Source organism: Polypterus senegalus, chromosome 17, assembly GCF_016835505.1.
Source record: "Polypterus senegalus isolate Bchr_013 chromosome 17, ASM1683550v1, whole genome shotgun sequence".
NCBI lineage: Eukaryota > Metazoa > Chordata > Cladistia > Polypteriformes > Polypteridae > Polypterus > Polypterus senegalus.
The window spans coordinates 71,814,959-71,836,794 of record NC_053170.1 but is presented as its reverse complement, the minus strand read 5'-3'; the positions used below and the strand labels follow the sequence as shown (position 1 = coordinate 71,836,794).

General features: G+C 37.2%; 1 protein-coding gene across 5 annotated transcripts in view; it reads right to left on the bottom strand.

Annotated features, from left to right (window-relative positions):
• The window catches only part of col16a1 (collagen, type XVI, alpha 1), a 350,415-nt gene that overhangs the window by 29,105 nt on the left and 299,474 nt on the right, over positions 1-21,836 (bottom strand). For all 5 annotated transcript variants that reach the window (XM_039740383.1, XM_039740384.1, XM_039740386.1 and 2 more), the window contains 13 exons: positions 16,121-16,165; positions 15,786-15,839; positions 15,644-15,697; positions 14,290-14,334; positions 13,995-14,048; positions 13,815-13,850; positions 13,669-13,731; positions 6,353-6,424; positions 5,894-5,947; positions 5,755-5,799; positions 2,491-2,535; positions 2,069-2,122; positions 1,881-1,934 (listed from right to left, as the gene is read on the bottom strand). In XM_039740383.1, the coding sequence (XP_039596317.1) occupies positions 1,881-1,934; positions 2,069-2,122; positions 2,491-2,535; positions 5,755-5,799; positions 5,894-5,947; positions 6,353-6,424; positions 13,669-13,731; positions 13,815-13,850; positions 13,995-14,048; positions 14,290-14,334; positions 15,644-15,697; positions 15,786-15,839; positions 16,121-16,165 (675 nt within the window). The remainder of the gene's footprint in view (positions 1-1,880; positions 1,935-2,068; positions 2,123-2,490; positions 2,536-5,754; positions 5,800-5,893; positions 5,948-6,352; positions 6,425-13,668; positions 13,732-13,814; positions 13,851-13,994; positions 14,049-14,289; positions 14,335-15,643; positions 15,698-15,785; positions 15,840-16,120; positions 16,166-21,836) is intronic.

Sequence of the window (21,836 nt, the reverse complement as noted above, 5' to 3'; positions counted from 1 at the left end):
TATCCCAGAGTCAGTTTCATCTATGCCCTGGAATCAGTTCTAGGATCAAGGAAGTTCCTATACTTGAAAGAGGAACACCAAACAAGGCCCAAGTGTAACTTTCTGGGCCTTACATAGCCAGGTGTCCAGAGTGGATTTCTGGCTGCCTGTCTCTGGCAATCTGACGACTGGCCACTTAGACTGGGATGACATTTTTTTACCCTCTCTAATTTCAACATTCTCCTGTGATTACTGGAGCCCCTAACCACTGCTTCACTGGAGCATCCAGTATTTGTCCAAAACATACTGCCCCTGATGGTGCCTTTTTTCCTGTCCTGGAAGTGCAACACGTGCCATTTCTGACAGTGTTTTCTTTTTTCTGTTTGATAGGGTCTTGTTTATCCCTACCCATTCCCAGTACAACATCAATCTTCTTGCAAAAATCATGATAAACATTACACCTACTACAACAAGTAGATAGCTGTATGCACGTATGGCATGATATTCTTTGTTTTATCGCCAAGAGGTTTTATTGTATTTGGCATTATTTCTCTAGTTTAAGCTTTGTGAAAAGTATAGTGTCTGAACAATAATTGAATTCAAAAAATTAATCATTTACCATTTACCAGAGTTTGACTGACTAGTTTCCTATTTTGGTGGGTTTAAAAGGATGCTCCGTATACTCCAGTTTTCTCCTGCTACCCAAATACATGCATATTAAGAAAATAAGTGACACTGAACTTTACTGATATTAGGAAGTGCTAGTAAGTGTATGAGTATGCTATATGGTGAACTGGAATGTCATTCAGGGTTGACCCTCTGCTTTGTGCCCCGTGCAGCTTGCATAGGCTGAAACCCTCAGAAATGATAAAATAGGTTTAAGAAATGTGCAGATACCTGGCCAAACCTGCAATTTCCTGGCTGAGAATAATCTTAATTAACCCAGAAACGTATCAGTTGCTAAGGTGAGGATACATTACAATATGATTGTTAAGCAACTTCTGCAAAGACTTTAGAAAATTGACCAACTCTAGACAATCATTTCTTTTATCTTCTTTATATTTAGGAATTTAGTCATGTTGTAAATCTATAAATTATTAAATACAGCCTAAGCTCTCTGCTATCACTAGCATATTAATGGCCTCCTTGCTTGTAAAATCTTGCCTTTAATTATCCAGGGGGAGTCACAATTCCATTTAGAAATCAGATTCTGCAACAGAAACACAACCCTACTAATCACTAACAGATTGTTTAGATTGAAAAATTGATCACTAGAACACAGGGACTGCAGCATTTATCAAGCCGTAGGGTTTTTGTGCAAACTCTAAGCATTACATAAAAAGCAAAATTGGGAAGGTGTTTAAGTCAGTAAATAAACAGACACCAGTGTAGAGATCCAAACTGATGTTTTTAATGTTTTTATAGATTTAAAAGCAGCAGCCTCTTACAGAAGCTGTATACTTCTATCTACCTATTCTTGCATTTATTTACTGTAAAAATCACTTGCTTGTGTGAAGCATTATATGGACTATGAATTTGCTTCATGTTTTAGGAAAATTGTATGCTTTTATTTTATTAAGCTTTATATCATATGTAATGATCTTCAAACTTGCACAGGCTAGGTGAACTGTCAATTCCAAATAGGCCACTGTGTGAGTGTGAATATAGGTATGTTCATGAATGGGTCCTATCAGGGACCTCTGTGCTGTGTGCAGCTTTTTTCTGCCCTGTATCCAAAGCTATTGGGATAGGCTCCAGCCTCCTGTTTCCTCTGAATTGGATTACAAGAACACTCACAGTACTCCATTACAAAATACACAGGATTTTACTATACAATTGTGGTAACACACTAGCACCAATGAAGGAACAGGTAATATATTTCTTGTTTGCATCATACTTACGATATGTCCGGGTGGTCCAACTGGGCCTTGTTGTCCTGGCTGGCCAGGATCTCCCTGTAAAGAAACAAAGAAAACAATATATCACCACCTCAAAATATATATTTTAAAAGCACCTTATTATTAATACCTCATTACAAGTAAATCCTACAGTCAATAATGAAAAATGAAAAAAATCCAAGTGTGCTTACCTCAACCCCGGGTCTGCCCGTAGCACCGGTGGGACCTTGAGGACCACAATCACCCTGTAATATAGAGATAAAAGCTAACTGTACTCACATCAATATTTAGAGAACCAAAGTCTACTGTACAACTTGCCTATAAAAAGGAAATATTACAATATTTCCAAAGCAAGTAATGCCCATATAAAAGAATCATGACTTCTTTCTTTGCATACAAAATTAATCTGATGTAAAGTACTCTCAATTGCTAAAAAAGAAGAGACTAAGCATTTTATTATTTTGCTACAGCATGCTATAAACTTAAAGGAAGACAAAAGCATATAACAAAGAGTTCAATAGTTTGTTAATCACGTCTGAAAGTCCTGAAGCAGGGTAGAGACATTCATGTTGATGGTTTCATAACATAGTGAGCAGTTCTTAGAAAGTACTACCTTTGGTCCTGGTAGACCAGGGTGTCCAGTTTTTCCTTTGAAACCCTGAAAGATATAAAAGAAAAGTAACCCCATAAATAGCAGGATTGTTAAAAAAGAAAATAATGATCATCAACCATAATATGATTCCAGAAAGATGAAGCTTAGTAAGCCCTGCGCACAGTTAAGAAAGACTAGCATCTTTCATGAAAATAGCAATGAGAGGAAAGGGTAGAAATAGAAAAGCAGGAGAAAGGTCATTTGTTTTGTAAGAAAGAAACTTTTGATACCAATGAAAATTGTGGGCAAAAGAAGGTAAGATACATTTGGGAAGAATATGCTGTCAGCAAAGTAGCTTTGAAAGCTGTTCCTCTGAAATTAACCTGTTGTGTAGTTCTTCTTCTCTTTAGAACATAACCTACTGTCACTGTGTTATCATAGTCATGGTGTTGACTCCCAGGGATTAATTTTATGTACAAAATGTTACACTACTGCCCTTTTTTAACATGTGGTCTTGCAGGTGAAGTTCTGGAATTAGCAGGCAACAGAGGGGTTTCTGGGGTAAATAAATCTTGCAGTGAAATAAGGTAAAGCAAAAGTTACTGCAAACTCACTAGGGTTAATTTATATCATTAGGGAAAGAAATTTAAAAGTTTAAAGCCCACCAAAAAAAGAGCTCTTGTGGTTGATTACATACCACTGGAAATCAATTTCGATATATAAGGACTGGATAAGCTGCTATTGTCTGGCCACTTGGATTGTCTGCATGTCATGAATGTAACAAACAGAGAAAGGCAACCATCTTATATGAAATTTTGGTTCATAACAACTACAAAAAAGCAAAAGGCTCCACTTGGGAATAAATCAGAACAGGTTATAACTTCTTAAGGATGAAACCGAGATTTAAGTTGATGAGTATTTAAACGCACACAAATTCTCTGAGATCATGGAGGACTATGAAACACTATAAAGTAGAAGAAACACAAATATAAGATTTGCTGAGATGTAATGCTAAATGTGATGAAATCTATAACATAAATTAAATGCAGCTGAACAAAAATAGGCAATGAAGGAAATAATCTGAAAAGCTGAAGAGAAAATAAATACAAAGAAATTAAACTTGGTGCAGCTGCTTCTTTTCTAGGTTCCCAAAATTGAGCAGCTACTAAATTGGCAAGGTAGGATCCAGCAAGAGTCAAACATGTAACAAAAGAAATTTCTCAGTCCTATAAAGTTTAATTTTAAAAATGTTTGGTGAAAATTTAAAAAGGAACAAATCATGAAAAATCTGAAAACAATTATTATACACGCAGAATAAAAGGCACAAATGAAAAAAGGTTTTTTCTACAAACTTCGCTTTCTCTTGTTAAACTTCAGTTACTTTCTGTACTTAAAGGTTGTGTAATTTCTCTATGGCAAACTTACAAAGGCTTCACCTAGTACATTCATTCTGTTTTGTAGATATGGTTTGAAACTGTTTGCCCTCCATGCCTTACCAACAGCAAGGATGATCATAAACTGGAACTAGTTTGTACTCATGGGTACAAGAAATAATAAGAATATCCCAATTATAATTTAGCTTGTGGGGGTTATAAAACAACCTCCCAGACTACACACTAATATATATGCAAACATTCTAACATAACTAAGAAAATACTTCTATCAATTTAACATAACCTGACTAAGTGGCTCTTAACGTTTGGCATCAATCACTGACACAAGTTCAGAAGAACATAAAAAAAGCATAGGAAAATTGATTGGGTGGTATAAACTAATCTGAAGTCATTGTACAAATGAGGCAAAGTACATTACAGTAAGAACAAAGTGGGAATATAACAAAGGTCCTAAATGTAGACAGAAAACTTAAAACTGACTACTATGAAGAACTGTTGAAATTGACTGCACCAGAAAAAGTCCTGCCAGGCAGTGGCTTACATAGACTTAGTTGGTTGTCCAGTTTGGCTTGACAGAGGGTTTCAGAGGATAATATAACGTATAGAGTAAATAGTAGTAATTCATGGTGTGAAAAAATGCGTATCTATGAATAAACATACTTTGTAACAAATATCCTAGTATGAAACTGATTTTTTCCTTTACATATCAAAACCTTTGGGCCTTTTTGACAAATGCTAGTAAGGCAGAAGGAACAGATGATATCATCAAATCACCAATAATAAGAAAACTAAAACAGAATGTGCATATCACATAATGATCAGGTTTATTTATTGTTAAGTTTATGATTACTCTCAAAAAATAACTGAAAAGGTGAAAAGGGACAAAACAATGGTAAGTAGCAAGATATATTCAAGTAGAGTAAAGGAACACCTTTAGTGCAGATTGTATATGAGATGAGGAGATAGTTTGAGTAAGTTTGCTTAGATTGTTTGAACAATTATAAAAGCTTGCATATGACAATAAAGTAAAAAAATTGAAATACCCTAGGACAACCAAGTGCCAACATACAACAGACACCAGTACCTACTGTATAGCTGAAGAATATATCAATCAGTATTTTACCTAATGCTATTAACAGCACCCTAAATAACAAAAACTTCAGATTATACAAAATACACAAAATCTGCAAAGTACAATAAAACGGCATGTACCAAAAACCCAGCAATAAGACTGGTTCTAGGAGAAGCTTCCAGATGCATGGCCTAACGGATTCCAACAAAAGTTATCAAAAGTTACTATATAGCTTTAGCACAGCTATTTAGTAAAATTAAGGCAAAATATATAGAAAATGTGGTAAAAGTAGGTATGTAAGATGAGCATAGCTAAAGTACAACAATAAAAGGTAGGATTCAGAATAGTATAATCTTCAATTATAAACAAAGAAAAATCAGTTTAACTATGGGTTCAGTTTTCAAGACTAGTATAAAATGTGCTGGTAAAATAAAACTTGAAAATGAGAAGAAAACAACACAAAAGACAGAAATGACATGAGTGTCTGTAGCTTGGATTTGAAAAATCCCATTTAATGAGTGGACTTTCTAATGAAGAAGGCTAGAAGCCACAATGATGAGTAAGTATTTACCAAGACTTGTTTAACTGGTTCTTGAAAATGTAAGAGGAATATAAGACGATCTCTATTACCTAGGATGTAAATCTTTACTGAATTCTTAGCTTTCGTTGATGTGAAGGCTTAAATTAAGGTAAATTGCATCAAAGCTAAGTGCAAAAGCTGGAACAGATGGGCTATTTGGTGTTTGAACAATTAACCATATTGTGTTAAGTCATAAGCCAACATGTACATGCATATTCTCAATAATCAAATCAACTTACAGGCATTCCTCGAGGACCAATTGGACCAACTGGGCCTATCTCTCCCTATTGAAGAGAAGAAAAGGTCTTTTAAAACAGATCTGAGAGAAAGATGACACATGTTTTGAACAATAAAATTAACATTAAAGCTCATGATTACCCTAGGTCCTGGTTTTCCATCTTTGCCATCCAAACCTTCGATACCAGGGGCTCCCTAAAAGAAAATGCATTTCTTTTACTTTAAGCCAACTTGCCACTGACTTGAGAGGCACTGTTATGTTAATGCATTAAATATTCTTCAGGATACAATAGAGTTGAGACCTCAGCATCCTCCAAAGGTAAAAAATAATGTCTAGACATCAATGCACTATGAAGGTTTGGCACTTACATAGGTTCTGTAGAAGCAGGAAGATTTGTACTAAATGTTAAAATTTAACTAAATATTGGCAATCATATTTTTAGTGGTCATCTATATCAACAAAATGCTTCTGGGTAACTAGGCAAGTGCATAAAGTCACTAAAACAGAAAAAGCAAAACATAATTGTCCGCAATGGTTTCTTCTGGCAAAACACATTGCTGATGTTTGCAGGTCATTATTCTAGTTGGAAACATACTTACTTGTATCCCTGGGGGCCCTGACGATCCAGGAGGTCCACTGGGTCCTGGTGGGCCACGTGTTCCTTCGGCACCCTGTATAAACAGTAAATATACCATCATTAAAGGTTAATAGTGTACAATCAAGCATTCTGCCAATGTGTCACAGTGTTTTCTTTTAAGGGTACAGTTCATTTATTGGAGGGATATTTTGTAGGCAGTTCATTATCTGAAGTGGCCCAGAAGCTGGTAGCAGAATTTCAGCAATTTTGAAAGGCTATACCTCTTCTTGTAGGGTATAACTGAGGCAGTGCTCTTCTTTGTAGTTAACTAAACAAGTTTCTGGAACACTTTGATTAAAAAAATGGAATAAAGACCATCTACACCAGAGGGATAAAAACAGACTACTGCCAGACTGCTACAACTGATACTATTTATACCAAACAAGCTTTTAAATAGGGGACAGACTTCTTTATCTAACTTATATACTGGCTTAATTAGGTGTTTTGCATCACTCATCTGACCATAATATATGATTGCCTACAATCTGTTTTCTGTTTTTTTTTATTTTAATTTTATTTTTGAAAAGCGGAACATTACAAACTACTAAATCAAACAAAGTAATAACATAACAGATACAACACTTTACTTCAAAACCAATCCAGAGAAAACAAAAATGCAAAAAAAAAAAAAAAGTACTAAACACTAAAGTAATTTTAGCACAAAATTTTGTCTCTTATGATTTCTGAAACTCCTTCAATTTATGAGGGATGGCCCATGTCCTTACCCGGGCAGGACACCCTCAAAATGGAAGGATCGGGGGGAAATGTGTGTGCATAGGGCATCATCTCCCACAAAGCATTAGATGGCAGCCCCCTGGGTTGCAGCAGTGCCTTGGATTCCCACACGGATACATGGTACATGGAATTCTTCACCTCAGCATTGTTGGGTTCCGTGGGTGCCACCAGGGACTGCTGCAGGCACTGGGGAGCCCTACTTCATGGGGATTCCCTCTCACCACCAGAAGTGCTTTCGGACCATGTGGGCAGAAGACCAGAAGTACTTCCGGGTAAGAGATAAAAGGAGCTGCTGCCTCATAAGCACAAGCCAAAGCCGGAAGAAAGGTGGACAACACTTGCCAGGAGGAGCAGAGGAGGCAGTGACAGAGAGAAAGAGGAAAAAAATTGCTTTAATGTGCTGAGAATTGTGCTGTTCACATATACTTGTGGCTGTGGTGGTGGGAAATGCTTGTTTTAAAGCTTTTTCCATGAATAAAGACTCTTTGTGTTTTGAACTTGTGCCATGCCTGTTTGTGTTGGGAGTCTGGGGAGCTGGAGTGCCTCCTGGTGACCACAATATCTATGGTAATGCGCCTGAGTAATGCCTCACTGTAACAACACATTTTATCTTTAGCCAGCTGGAAAGTTTTCTTTCTGATGGTTATTGATGTTTGTTATATTATTTATTTATTAATTGAGCTTCTACCAAAAGTAAAATTTCTCTTTTGGGACAAATAAAGTGCTATCTATCTATCTATCTATCTATCTATCTATCTATCTATCTATCTATCTATCTATCTATCTATCTATCTATCTATCTATCTATCTATCTATCTATCTATCTATCTACAGCAGGGCTTTCAATTTCAATTTCAGTTGGGCCAGATTTTCAAGCCAAGAAATTTAGCTGGGCCAGACATTTTCAGCCGCTGGTAAGCAGCAGCTAATGACAAATTTGAAATCAACAGAAATGAATGTAATTAAAAACAAGTAATGTTTATTCATTGTTTCCCTTTTACATTTGGTCACATCTGACACAGGCACATCAAAAATGTATAAAAAAACAAACAAACATAAAACTACAACTGAACAGAATTTGAGGTAGTAATAATATTTTTTTTTTCTACTTTTGAAATAAAAAAATAAAACATTTTACTCAAAGAACTAAAACTATTTCATTTGCACGGTTTTAATCACTTATATGACAGAGGTTCAATTTTGAGTTCCACAAAAAAGAAAGACTTTCCTGTTGAAATTGTTTCCCTACACCCCAGAAAAAAACACCTGAGTAACCATTTCTAAGAACAAGGCACCAGGTATAGCGTGAAAGTGGATTGGTACATGTATTTTAATGATTTGTCTTTAAAATGTCTTTGTACATAGTTTTTGAGTGTCAAGTTATGAATTATTAATTATAATTATAGCTTTTTTTTTTACTAAATCTTATTTTCCATGTTTCTTTGTTGATGAGCTCCTGTTGAAGAACTTATTGGTAACAGAACATATAGTGCACACACCAAAATGACTGAAGTAACAACTAACAAAGTGGCATTTTAGATACCATTTTAACAAAGTTTATGGTCTGCCATCAATCACAGATTACTCCGGTAAAACCACTGTAATACACCTTCAGCTTTATAATGCAGACTTCATCAAATTGTAGCGGGCAGGCGACTGCTCGTACTGGTTTACTAATGGACAGGCCAGTATTTTGCATGGATTAAGCTTTAAATCAAAAGAGAAATGGTATGCAAAGATGCATGAACACAAGTAGATCGGTGACAATCACACCTTAGTGTGCTGCACCAAATCAGAAGGGACAAGTGAATTTCACGGGGCAAAGATATATTCAAAACAGGGGACCTATATGATGAGCAGATAAATTTCAAATGTTTTGCATGCCTACCTTTTGTTTTGATGACCAGTTGTGTCACATTCAGCCCTTTGTTCAGTATTCTGGCACAAGCATAACCAGCCTTTCATTGAAATTCATGGCCGTCCCATCAGCAGCAGTGTACTTAGAAATATTTTCCTGCGCTCATCTCCAAGTATGATGTCATTTTTGCTGCAACTCCCCCACACACAGAGCAGAATATACACTAGCCTATGTGGCTCAGGGATATGCAAGGGGGAGCCCGTACCAACACATGATAATGGCACATCTACTTAAAAATAAAGAATGGTCTTTTGCATCTGTTACAATATAATTAGTTTAACATTTCAATGATTTCATTCACTACTGGTGAATTAAGTAGAAATGATAATCGCCAAAGCCTATTTTTGGTTGCATTTGAGATTATTTTAGCTGCAGTCTGGAGCCCTGGCAGAGGTTGCTTTGGGGCCACATATGGCCCGTGCACCGCCATTTCAATAGGCCTGATCTGGAAAGCTAGAATTGTACATGATGGGATGAATAATGGTGTAAAAACCAATATGCATAGTAACATAAATTCTAACCCAAAGTTTAAGTGCACAAGTAAAATAAGTAACAAATTAAAAATAGGTTGCCTTAATTCTACACATATCAAAAATAAAACAAGTGAGATATACTTGTATGTAGCCGAGCGTAATTAAGATATTATAGCAATAACAGAAACCTGGCTAGGTAACAACAGTGGAGCTGAGTATTAACACAGATAGTTACAAATATTTTTAGGAAGGATTGATAGAAAAGAAAAGGAGGGTGTGCTGCCATTTAACACTAGAATCCCTGAAGTCTACAAAAAAATGTGTAATCCTAGGCCACCTTAATTTCCCTCACACCTCCCCCTCAGCATCTTTATTCTACAAATGTGTCAATCAGTACTGGCAGCAGGAACCCTGCTCACTCATCCCCCACAGAGGAAGCAGAAGTCGAAGAAAATTCTCAGAGCTGAAGTCTCTTTATCTGGGAGTTAGATGTCTGGAATTCTACAGGGTAAATAGTATATTGTTATTTTGATAACATACATTTCATGTGTGTTCTGTGAATACATCGATCTGTGTAAATGTAGGATGAGAGGAAATGCGAGGCAAGAAATGTTGAACACATAAATAAAAAAGAAACTTTTTTCATGTTATAGTATTAATAACAAAATGCTGACCTCAAGTGTATAATGTGTGAAGACTGAAGTCCAAATATCAAATAAACACTTTCACAAAAGATTTAAGATATTATTATTACTATTATATAATAAAAACATACATTTGATTTGAGTCTGTAATACCCGGTGCAAATTTTTGCTATTATATAATAGCAATAATAATAGCAGCTCACTACTCAAGAAGGTAAATGTGGAGAGAGGACCTGGGATCAAACCTGCAACCTTCTGATTACATGGCAGCAGTTCTCACCTCTTCACCAGCCAAACAGACGTGTCAACTTTATGTGACTATAACATGACTTCAGCTCTGAGAATTTTTCATCAGACTTGACTTCAGCTGGCTTGGTGGGGGATGAGTGAGCAGGCTGTCTGCTGCCAGTGCTGATTCACACATTTACAAAACAAAGACACTGATGACAAAGTACAGAGGAATTTAAGGTTGCAAAATTTTTTCGTACGCTTCAGGGATCTAGTGTTAAGTAAAATGGAATTTAGATGCAAGTTTTCTTCAGTTGGATAATGAGCCTCATCATAGTGAGAACGTCTGGATTAATCTGGAAAGCATTAGGGAAAGAGGGCTTATTTTAGGAGTGAGCAATAGTCTAACTTCTCCAGGATGGCACATCAATATGTGCCATTTTCAGAAGGTTTGCTGTGTCTCCCATCACAGTCTGAAAGGCATGGAGGAGATTCCAGGAGACAGGCAGTTACTCTAGGAGAGCTGGACAGGGACGTAGAAGGTCCTTAACCTATCAGCAGGACCGGTATCTGCTCCTGTGGGCAAGGAGGAACAAGATGAGCACTTCCAGATCCCTAAAAAATGACTTCCAGCAGGCCATTGGTATGGATGTGGCTGACAAAACAATCAGAAAAAGGCTCCATGAGGGTGGCCTGAGGGCCCAATATCCTCTAGTGGGCTCTGTGCTCAATTGCTCGAGCTCGATTGGCATTTGCATTAGAATACCAGAATTGGCAGGTCCACCACTGTTGCCCTGTTCTTTTCACAGATGAGAACAGGTTCACCCTGAGCACATGTCATTTGACAGATGTGAAAGGGTCTGGAGAAGCCATGCAGAACGTTATGCTGCCTGTAACATCGTTCAGCATGACCGGTTTGGTGGTGGCTTAGTGATGGTCTGGGGAGGCATATCCATGGAGGGACGCACGGACCTCTACAGGCTAGACAACGACATCTTGACTGCCATTAGATATTGGGATGAAATCCTTGGACCCACTGTCAGACTCTGGTGCAGTGGGACCTGGGTTCCTCCTGGTGTACGACAATGTCCGCCTTTTTATAGCGAGAGTATGCAGGCAGTTCCTGAAGGATAAAGGAATTCAGTGCCACAATGTTTTCTGAAATGTACTATACAGGTCATAAAATGAGTTATCCCAAAATATCATATATACCTACAGTATGTCTCTTTTTTTGTCAGTGGGGCTTTGATATAATGGACCATAAGGTGCATACTAATTTAGCATAAGCAGGAACACTCAATAAAAATAAGATAATAAAAAATTCCAAGTGACGGTGAGATACGAAGCAGGCAGATTCACCAGCATTTGTGTGTCAGCTTTTATCCCTCCAGATCAGAGAATTTCCAGTTCAAATTGTCTCAAAACACCACTCACATTTACAGCTATTCCAGTTTCAGATAAAAAGTAACCATGTCAGATCTGGGGTGGGGGATGGGTATGTTGTATCATGATCGTGACTGAGAGAATAAAAGTGAAAAAAAAAAGCTAACTTTTACAAGTGCTATAAATGTACACTGGCTGTTACAGACACAAATCAAATGTATGTTTTATTGTATAATATTAACAATAAGAGTAGCACACTACTGAAAATGGTAAATTTGTGGGGGAGATGGTTTCAAACACACAACCTCTGGATTATAAGTCGGCAGATATAGCTGCACCACGGAAGCTGTCGTATTGTACTTGCACCTTTTGTGAAAGTGTTTATTTGATATTTGGCCATCAGCCTTCACATATTATACAGTTCATGTCTAGATTTTGTCATTTATTACTAAAACATGACAAAGTTTCTGTTTTAACAATGTGTTTACATAGATTGTTGTAGACACAACACACAGATCAAATTACATTATTTCCCCTTATAATTCTGGGTAGCTCACTCCCAGAAAATCAATCAAGGCAGGAACTGGGAGAACTTCTTGCCCGTTCTGAGGCACTAATGGGATAGTATATCAGGTTGCTTGCTGCTTGGGCTTATCGACACATTTACAAGATAAAAGGGGCTGACGGAGAGGTGCGAAAGGATTTAAGGTGGGCCAGATTTAGGAGTTTTTTCGTTGACCTCTTAGGCACAGCCATAGGCAGTGTGTTTGTCTGCGGAGTGTGGACCTTGTTGAGAGGTGTACTTACCTCGGAAACAACATTCATGTCTCTGGTGACTCTTCCGATGATGTCAAAAGACATATTGGGAGAGCATGTGGGTCATGAGGTTGCTGGAAAGGGGTGTGTGATGCTCCTGATATCTATGCAAAAGGATTAAGGTCCAAGTCTTTAGAGTCCTGGTGCTTCCGTCTTCCTATATGGTTGCAAGACATGGAAGCTATTCAATGACCTGAGGCAAAGACTAGACTCCTTCGGTACTATGTCTCTTCGGAGCATCATTGGGTACTGCTGGTTTGACTTTGTGTCAAATGAGCGGTCGCTCACGGAGTCCTGAACAAGGCACATTACCTGCATTGTGAGGAAGTGTCAGTTATAGCACTACGGCCATGTGGCATGATTTCCCGAGGGTGTTCCGGATCGCAGGATCCTCATTGTTGAGGACCCGAGTGGCTGGACCAGGCCAAGGGGACAGCCATGTAACACCTGGCTGCGGCACATAGGTGGTCATTTCCGGAGGGAACTGGCCGCGTGTCTGCCTGGGGGATTGCCAACCAGGATCCCAAGCTGTTTCATCGTCTAGTGGGTGCGGCAATGCGCTGTACAAGTGCATGCTCACCAACTTGACCTGATCTGACATCACTATTAACCTCCTAACCTCCAGAATGTTAGGTTATATAGTAGGTTGTGTAGAGTACACCTCAAAAGAGTTTATGGTCAAACTTTAAAACACACTGGTGAGGCCTAATCTGGAGTACTGTGTACAGTTTTAGTCTTTTGGCTACAAAACAGAAAAAGTCTGGAGAATAGTGACTAGGCTGATTTTTATGACTGCCAGGGATAAGATATGAGGAAAGATCAAAAGAGCTGAGCCTTCTCGGTTTAAGCAAAAGAAGATTAAGAGGTGACATGATTGAAGTGTTTAAAATGAGTTCAACAAGAACATAGGGGTACATTTATAAACTTGTTAGGGGTATATTAATGCTATTTTGGTAAAATTAATTGAAAAGAACTAGGGAGCCTTGTTGGGCTCAATGACCTGTTCTCGTCTAAATTTTTCAAATGTCCCAATGTTTCAAATATGTTTCTAAAAAGGCCATTCTAAGTATGATTGACTTACTTTCTCTGCTGCAGGACCCGAAGGACCTTGAGGACCAGGTTTTCCAGGAAAGCCAGGGGGTCCCTGAAGAAATGTAATCGTATCATTTCAGGAACTATAGAACAGATTACAAAACACTTCAAAAGTTTGCTGCTGTAGGTACTTACTGGTTGTCCTGGAAACCCAGGTTGCCCTTGGAAACCCTAAATGTAGAATCGAAAGTGGGAATTCATTAGTTTTATGCTAACCTTACCTCAAGATGTAGCTCTCCCAATCAAGGAGTGCAGCACATAATGAAATACAATTAATAAATAAAAACGTGTAGCATTACAACCAGTCCTACCTACCTGATCTCCTTTTAATCCAGGAGACCCAGATGGTCCTCTTTCTCCTTTGAGACCCTAATGAAATAAAACTAGTGTTAACATTGTCCAAATAAGAGAAGCAAAGTTACAATGTTGAAGGGGTATCAGAATGAGAGGGCAAGAGAGGTTAACCCTAATGCCCACTTGGTACAGGCTTCCATTTTATCACTTGTCTGTCCTGCACTTCACCTGCCCAGCAGTGGAGGTTTCAAAATGGTATGCATATTAGAACATGAAGATCAAACACACAAAACATGTAATTATTTGCTGAACTTACCACTGATCCTGCAGGTCCTGGGTAGCCAGGAGCTCCAGGAGGACCCTAAAAGTATTTTAACAAAAAATGCTCAAATGTTAATTTGAAGAAAATTAAAAACAAATGTATAACAAATTAAACTCAGGCTGGTAAAAAAGAGACATCAGGAAGGCTAAGCCAGGTTAACATAGAACAATAAGAAAAACAAAAGGCCAAACCTATTGAGCTACATAGACAAGGATTCTAAAAACCCTCAGACCAAATAAGAATTTGTGGTGTTCAAAATACATTTAAAGCATATAGACTTTTAATCAATATTTTAAATCAATACATGTTATCATTTTACAATTTCATACAAGTATATTCTTATATAAAATTATAACAATGAATTAATAATCATAATGATAAGAGTTGAATGTAACTAAAGCATTAACTAAATGTTGTTTTAACCCTAGCCACTTGATGATTTTGCCTCATCTTAGAGGAGCCACCAAGATAGCTTCTAAAGGTAAAATGAAGTAAATGAGTAACAAATACACCTATAGAAAGTGAGAATAAATTAATGGGAAAGCCCAAACACCCACCCCTCAAGCAGTGCTAAAATCAATAGAAGAGTCCTCACATCACCCCTATTTACAAGGCAATATTCAGATTAATGAGAGAGTCAAAGGAATCAGAAAATCCTGGTGGTTGACTGGATGAAGTTATGCATATTATGAGTCAGATAATGTGATGTATTAGATGAGGCAATGTAACAGAAAAGCATAAAAGCAGATGAATTGATTTATTGATTGCTCACTGTATGGACTGAGACATTTGTGCATACCTGTGTACAAATAAAGAACTGTTCTGCATTTTCATCTGGTCTCCTAGAATGACTTCTTTGAAAATAGAGGAAAGCTTTTTTTCCACAACAAGCACAATTACAATGAGTCTTAACTTTTTTTAAAAAATAGAGCAGACACTAAATTTGCTGTGAGCTGGTCTTTTATAATATGGCAGCTGTGGCTCACATGCCCTATTGTGGTATAATAGTATTAAAAATATCACTGATGGCATCATTGAATATACAATAAATAATAACCAAAAAAAAAAAATGTAAACCCTAGCCAGCCACTTTCATGACTAGTTAGTTCTCTGTTTAAAAACTAAAGCTGACCTGAAGGTTAAGTGGATGATGTACCAATGAAGCAACTGTGCCAAGATATCTAAGAAGACCTTTATTGCCCAGGTGCTGTAGCTAATTAACCTTGCCACACTGCCTGCAAACGTAGTCACAAAAACTATAAGACAGGTCCAACATGTGTCCCTGCCCTCTTTTGCATATCATAATATCTAATACGTTTTACAGTGAAGCTTTGCACATCACACTTACCGATTCACCTTTCTCTCCTGGAGAGCCAGAGTACCCCCGTTCACCTTTGAGTCCCTTAAAGAGACAAAGGAGTGAAAAATAGAGAATTATCAGCTTTGTGTTACATTGACACAAAAGAGTAAAATAAAGAAATAAAGCTTACTGGGAGACCAGGTGTTCCCATCTGTCCTGGGTAACCAGATGAACCAGGTGGACCCTAGAAGAAGGAAATAAAAAAAATGCAAAAATTAAAAATACAGAAAATAAAATTCTAAAAAGAGGATTCAAGTTTAGAGTTACCAATGAGACTGGCAAGATGTCATGATGAAAAGAGATAATAATTACATAATGCAAACTTTGTTTGACAAGCAACAAAGTGCTTCTATTGATATCCACAAGTAAACACTTATTATACAGGTTCTTTCACAAAATAAACTTAAGTAGAATAGTCCATTAAAAATAACCCAAAATTGGCAAGAGCACCCTGGTGTCACTTACCTGCTCTCCCTTCTGACCAGAAGGACCCCTCTCTCCTTGAATCCCCTTAAAAAGTAAAATGAAACACAGTGGAGTTAGTACATATCTTAATTTATAAAGTATATAGTATATAGATTAGTTAGCATAAAATGAACATGTAAGGAGATCTGAAAAACCATGTGACCAATAAGGAGATCAAAAATAAAAATACTTCAAGAGCAAGATGGAGACAGTCAATTGGTGTTAACCTTTCACATGAGTATTTCTGTTTCAGTCTTTGGCAATTAATGGTGTACGTTTTATTCCTGAATTTGTCATCCTGAAAATATAAGGCCATTATTCTTTCTGTATAGATGATGGATATTAATGCTCTACAATTTTTATACTGGCATGTTTTATTAATATTGTTCATTACTCCCCCTTTTGCGTAGATGTATACTAAATATTAACAGACTGTTTAATTTAAATCCTTATTTTTTCTGAACCCATCCATATCTGGACAGGATTATGTGTAGGGCAGAAACCAACAACAGATTAATTTAAATTTTTTATAAATCTCATTTGACTTTTTTTTTTTTTACAAATAACCTTTTTAAAGAAATCATTAAAGACTTTTACTATTTCTTTTTACCATTCTATTAATTATTTTTTTTTTGTGGCATGTACTATATTTGTTACTTCTTCTTTTTACTTGCATCCAGATCAGTACAATTTAGTGGCAATATATTTCAGATGTTCTCAGTTAAAGCTATTGAAGTCTTAGATTGGCACTTCACTAGAATTAATGAAGAATGGCAGAATACTTAATGCAAACCAGACATATCCCAAACTAGCTAAAAAGTACCCCTTATCAGTGTATCTGTATGCAGCACTGGTGTCTGCAGTATGCCTGATGCTGAGAGTCACTGTGACTCTGAATTGAAGTAATTTGTCATAAAATTTGAACTAGAATTATATTTTTCCCTTGTGCTGTAGTTTTCAATACAAATTTTCAAAACGTTGAATTTGCCGGAAACTAAACTCATCAAAGTATCACACAAACCACAACCCACAATTCTCATATGTGGACCATATATTTCTCAAAAATACTATGTCCAAGAATGTTCTCCATCCCAGAGATTTTGAAACTGACTTAAAATCTGATTCAGCTTGGATCTCAATACTGTACATGCCACAGGAGATTACCATTACAGATGATCTTAAAAGTGCTACATTATGGTTTCAGAGATGTGAAAGGACAATCCTTTGGAATAATTGGTTTCTGGCTAAAGAAGACAACATACTATTTGTAATTTATCTGTTAACTTTTTGAAGGAACAAAACATAAAAACCTATGTGCATACTGTATGCTTTCTACCATGGGCATGAGATTTCTGAAGCCAACAACTAGACCCTGAATGCCATTTGTGTGCGAGGGTTCATGACCTGGTACTGTATATATCATATGTGAAGCCACTCTTTGGAACCAAGCACTTAATTATTTTTCATCAGTTTGATGCTTCATCGGCATAACCTTGGCCTATACCTTACTACTAGAATATTTTCTTATAGGGCGAAAATATTTACACATTGTGACGGATGGCCGAGATCCTTACCCAGTTGGGAAGCCCATGAGATGGAAATACCAGTGGAGATAGCGTGTTCAGGGCATTGTCTCCCCTGGATTGCTAGATGGCAGTCTCCCTGAGTTGCAGCGGTGGGCTGGATTCTCACAGGATATAATGGGAGATGGAGTTCTTCAGCACAGCCATTTTGTTTTTTGTGGATGCTGCCAGGGCGTTCTGCGGGGAATAGTGAGCCCTACTTCATCAGGCTTCCACCTCACCTGGTCGTGTGTCAGGACCACACTGATGTGACACCGGAAGTACTCCTGGGTGTTACATGAAAGAAGCTGGCTACCTCAACACTGGGAGTCAGAGTTGGGAGGAAGAAGGACAACGCTTGCATGGAGGAGTGGAGAGGGACTGACAGAAGAAGTTAAAGAGTTGCAGAGTACTGTATTGCTGTGTGCTATATCATGGCTGAATTCTGTTTGTGGCATGGGAAACGTTTGTTATAAGAGTATCCTACAATATAAGTTCATTATGCTTGGGACGTGTGTCTGTGCTTGTTTGTAGTCGGGTGTTTGGGGAGCTGGAGCACCCCCTACAATCCACAACATATATTTTCATATTTTCAGGTTGCTGGGTGTTTTATCATTGCATTCGTATATTCTGGGAGTAAAATAAACACGTGCAATATTAACACTGATATTTAAAAAGAAAAGAAATTTGAAGTTGAAGATAAAGGGTGTTTTGATGATCAATTTATGGCCTGACTTATAAGGCAAAAGAAGACGCATCAGATTTCCCTCTCAGGCCAATACTATTTATTAAAAGAGTAATAAACATTTTGTATAATGTGCTAAAAACACACAAATGGATTATATACTGTTTTCTATATCGTTTATGTATTTGGATTAGATAGATAGATAGATAGATAGATAGATAGATAGATAGATAGATAGATAGATAGATACTTTATTAATCCCAATAGAAATTCACATACTTGTTCTCACTGTACTTTACATACTTCTTTGTATTATAAAGTATTTTTGTTACATTTGATGGTTGATTCACATTCTGGTTTTCACTTATTTATTTGTGAGTTAGTTATATATTTGTGTAGCTGAGCCATTACAGTTTATTATGAAAATAAGCATGTTAACATGATAAGTTATAGGAAATGAAGACATACTTAAGCAGTACAGAGAGTAAATAAACCACATGGTGAGGTAGATGTTATCCATTTCTTGTAACCAGCTGTAATTAACACAAAAAAGCTGAGAGAAGACTGTAAAAAATGGCACTAATTGGCTGGCATTCCAGCAGGGATGGAACAGGGATCTTTGCCCAGGAGCCCAACACATTGGAAGGACAGGGTGAGACAAAAACATACAAGTATTTTCTCCCCTAATTCACTAGGTGACAGCATCCCTGTGCTTCAGTACCCTGCAGACTTTCGTCTGACCCGGAGGTACTTCCTACAGTGCCCTGACACCAGAAGTACTCTCTGGTCTGAGATAAAAAAAAAGCTGCTCTGCCTCAGCCAAGTGAGGTAGAGACTAGAGAAATAGAGAGAGGAAAACTATTATATTGAGTGTTTAACAAGATGCCTCTATTGAAAGGTACTTGTATTTAATAAATCTTTTATTTAAACCAAGACTTATGACTCTGAGGTTGTGTCTGGGGTTTGGGTGCTACAACACCTTCTACAGGTCACAAGACATATGTCTAGTCTCAAGTGGTGGAGTTCACTTAGATGGAGTTTTTTAAAAATAAGCTTTTAACACAGTTCCTCAAATTGCAGCCCTGTCCGCAAAGTGACAGAAAGAAAGTTAGCCTGTATGCAAAACTAGCAGGCAAACAGGCAGTTAAAGAAGTAAGAAGTCATTCCGGAAAGCAAGCATACCCTTGCCAGGAGTTTCCATTACCCTGTAAAGAAGTTCTTGCTAAATAAATGCAATGCTGTTTCCTGTGAATGTGCCAGGGGTTTGTATTGGGTTAGTAATCTAGCATTTATTGATGTAAGTTATTTCCTGTCTCTAGGATTTAGAAGTGATTTTGATACAAAGAATGTATTCCTAATGGACAGGTACCCCCTGCAAAATACAATTAAAGTCAAAAATGGGGGCTGAATTTTCTTTTTTTAAATTTGACTCGATTGTATGGAAATGTTATTTGCTTCTAATCAAAATTAATTAAAATAAGTCAAAATAACTCTAATACAGTTGTAGAGAAAAGCCAAGCAAAATGGCACCTTTTATTGGTAACTGGTTTTTCTCTACATTCATAATGGCTAACACGGTACAACACCCTAATACTACTAATAGAGTTGTGGAATAGAGCTTACTATAATACAAAAATAGCTAATTCTCAAGCAGTGTAGAGGACTTTAAATGTAATGTGATTCAGGAATGAAAAGTTTGAGAAATGTTAATTTCCTTTATAAGACGATAAAATGAGAATCAATGAGTTAAACTAGGTGGAGGTAGGCTGTTTAGTATATGTACCCAATAATATGTCCATGTTTACCTAAAATGAGCAGAAGAGTTAAATAATTGTATTTACAATACTTTGTGCATGCCCATCTGCATTTGTTTTTGCCTGTCCCATATGTGAATGTAAAACAATCTGAAACATTCCTGAACATTCATAATAATAAATGAATGACTGAATGTAAACAAGATTTGACACTGTCAGGTGTCTCAAGTTTATTTTTAGAGAGCTGCTGTATGTTTGCATCCTACACTAATCATAAGTAAGAAGGCATGCTTGCTATTGATACAAAAAGTCCTTTAATTATGTTGATTACCTCAGCTCATTGTGTGTAGTTACAGAAGTAACAATTTTTAATAAACAATTTTTCATTCAATGACAATACTGTACACATACTAATCAGGCATAATATTAGAGGCACCTGTTTAATATTGTGTACATCCTCCTGGCGCAGCCAAAATACCTCTGAACTGGCAAGCCATTGACCCAACAAGACCTCTGAAGGTGTCCTGAGGTACTTGGCTCCAAAATGTTAGCAGCAGTTCCTTCAAGTCCAGTAAGTTGCGAGTTGGGACCTCCATGCATCAAACTTCTTTTCCAAGATGCTCAAACAGATTAGAGTTCTGGGGAATTTGGAATCCAAGTGAACACACTGACCTGTGTGTCTTGTTCCTTAAATCATGCCTGAACATTTTTTGCAGTGTATCAGGGTGCATTATCCTGCTGTAAGAGGCTACTGACACCATTGGAATGAAGGGGTGCATATGGTCTGCAACAAGGTAGTTAGAAAATGTCAAATTAATGCCCACAGGAATGCCAGGACCCAAGGCTTCCCAGCAGAACATTGCCCAGAGAATCACACTGCCTCTGTGGGCTTGCCTTCTTCCCATAGAATATCCTGCTGCCATCTCTTTCCCATGTAAATGAAACACATGCACCCAGCAGTCCACATGATCTAAAAGAATGATTTTCAGACCAGGCCACCTTATTCCTCTGCTCCATGGTCCATTTCTGATGTCGTTGTTCCCATTGTAGGTGCTTTTGTTGGCGGACACTGGTCAACATGGGCACACTGACGGGTCTACAACTATGTAGCCCTGTATGCAGGCAAAATGTGATGCACTGTGTGTTCTGACACCTTTCTCTCATAGCTAGCAGTAGGTGCTGCAGTAGTTCTTCTGTGGGATTGCACCAGAAGGGTTAGCTTTCACTCCCCATGCGCATCATTAAGCCTTGGGTGTCATGACCCTGTCATTGGTTCACCACTTGTTGTTTCTTGTACCACTTTTGGTAAGTACTGAATACTATATATTTTAACCCAGAAGATACTTCTTTCAGTTATGCAATAGAGTTTAAGACATTTTAAGAGAATATGCAGACTTTATTTACTTATTTTTGAAAATTCTTGGCCCTCAATAGCTTTCTTTTAAAACAGTTTAAAACAAACTGCAAACAAAATAATTTACAGTTGAATGTCAAACTAAATCAAATTTTCAACTCTGTATTTAATATTATGCAGCTGTTTGCATGTAATATTTAAAAAGAAAAAGAAAAAAGTTAAGGGATTACTAATCCATCTCAGTTTTTTAAACAGTTTTTATTATTTTTTAGAATAAGAAACAAACATAACCAGTAATCTGGTTGAAGTAATCAAAAAAATGTAATGCTACATCCCTCCAAGAACTGAGATGAAGAGTTCT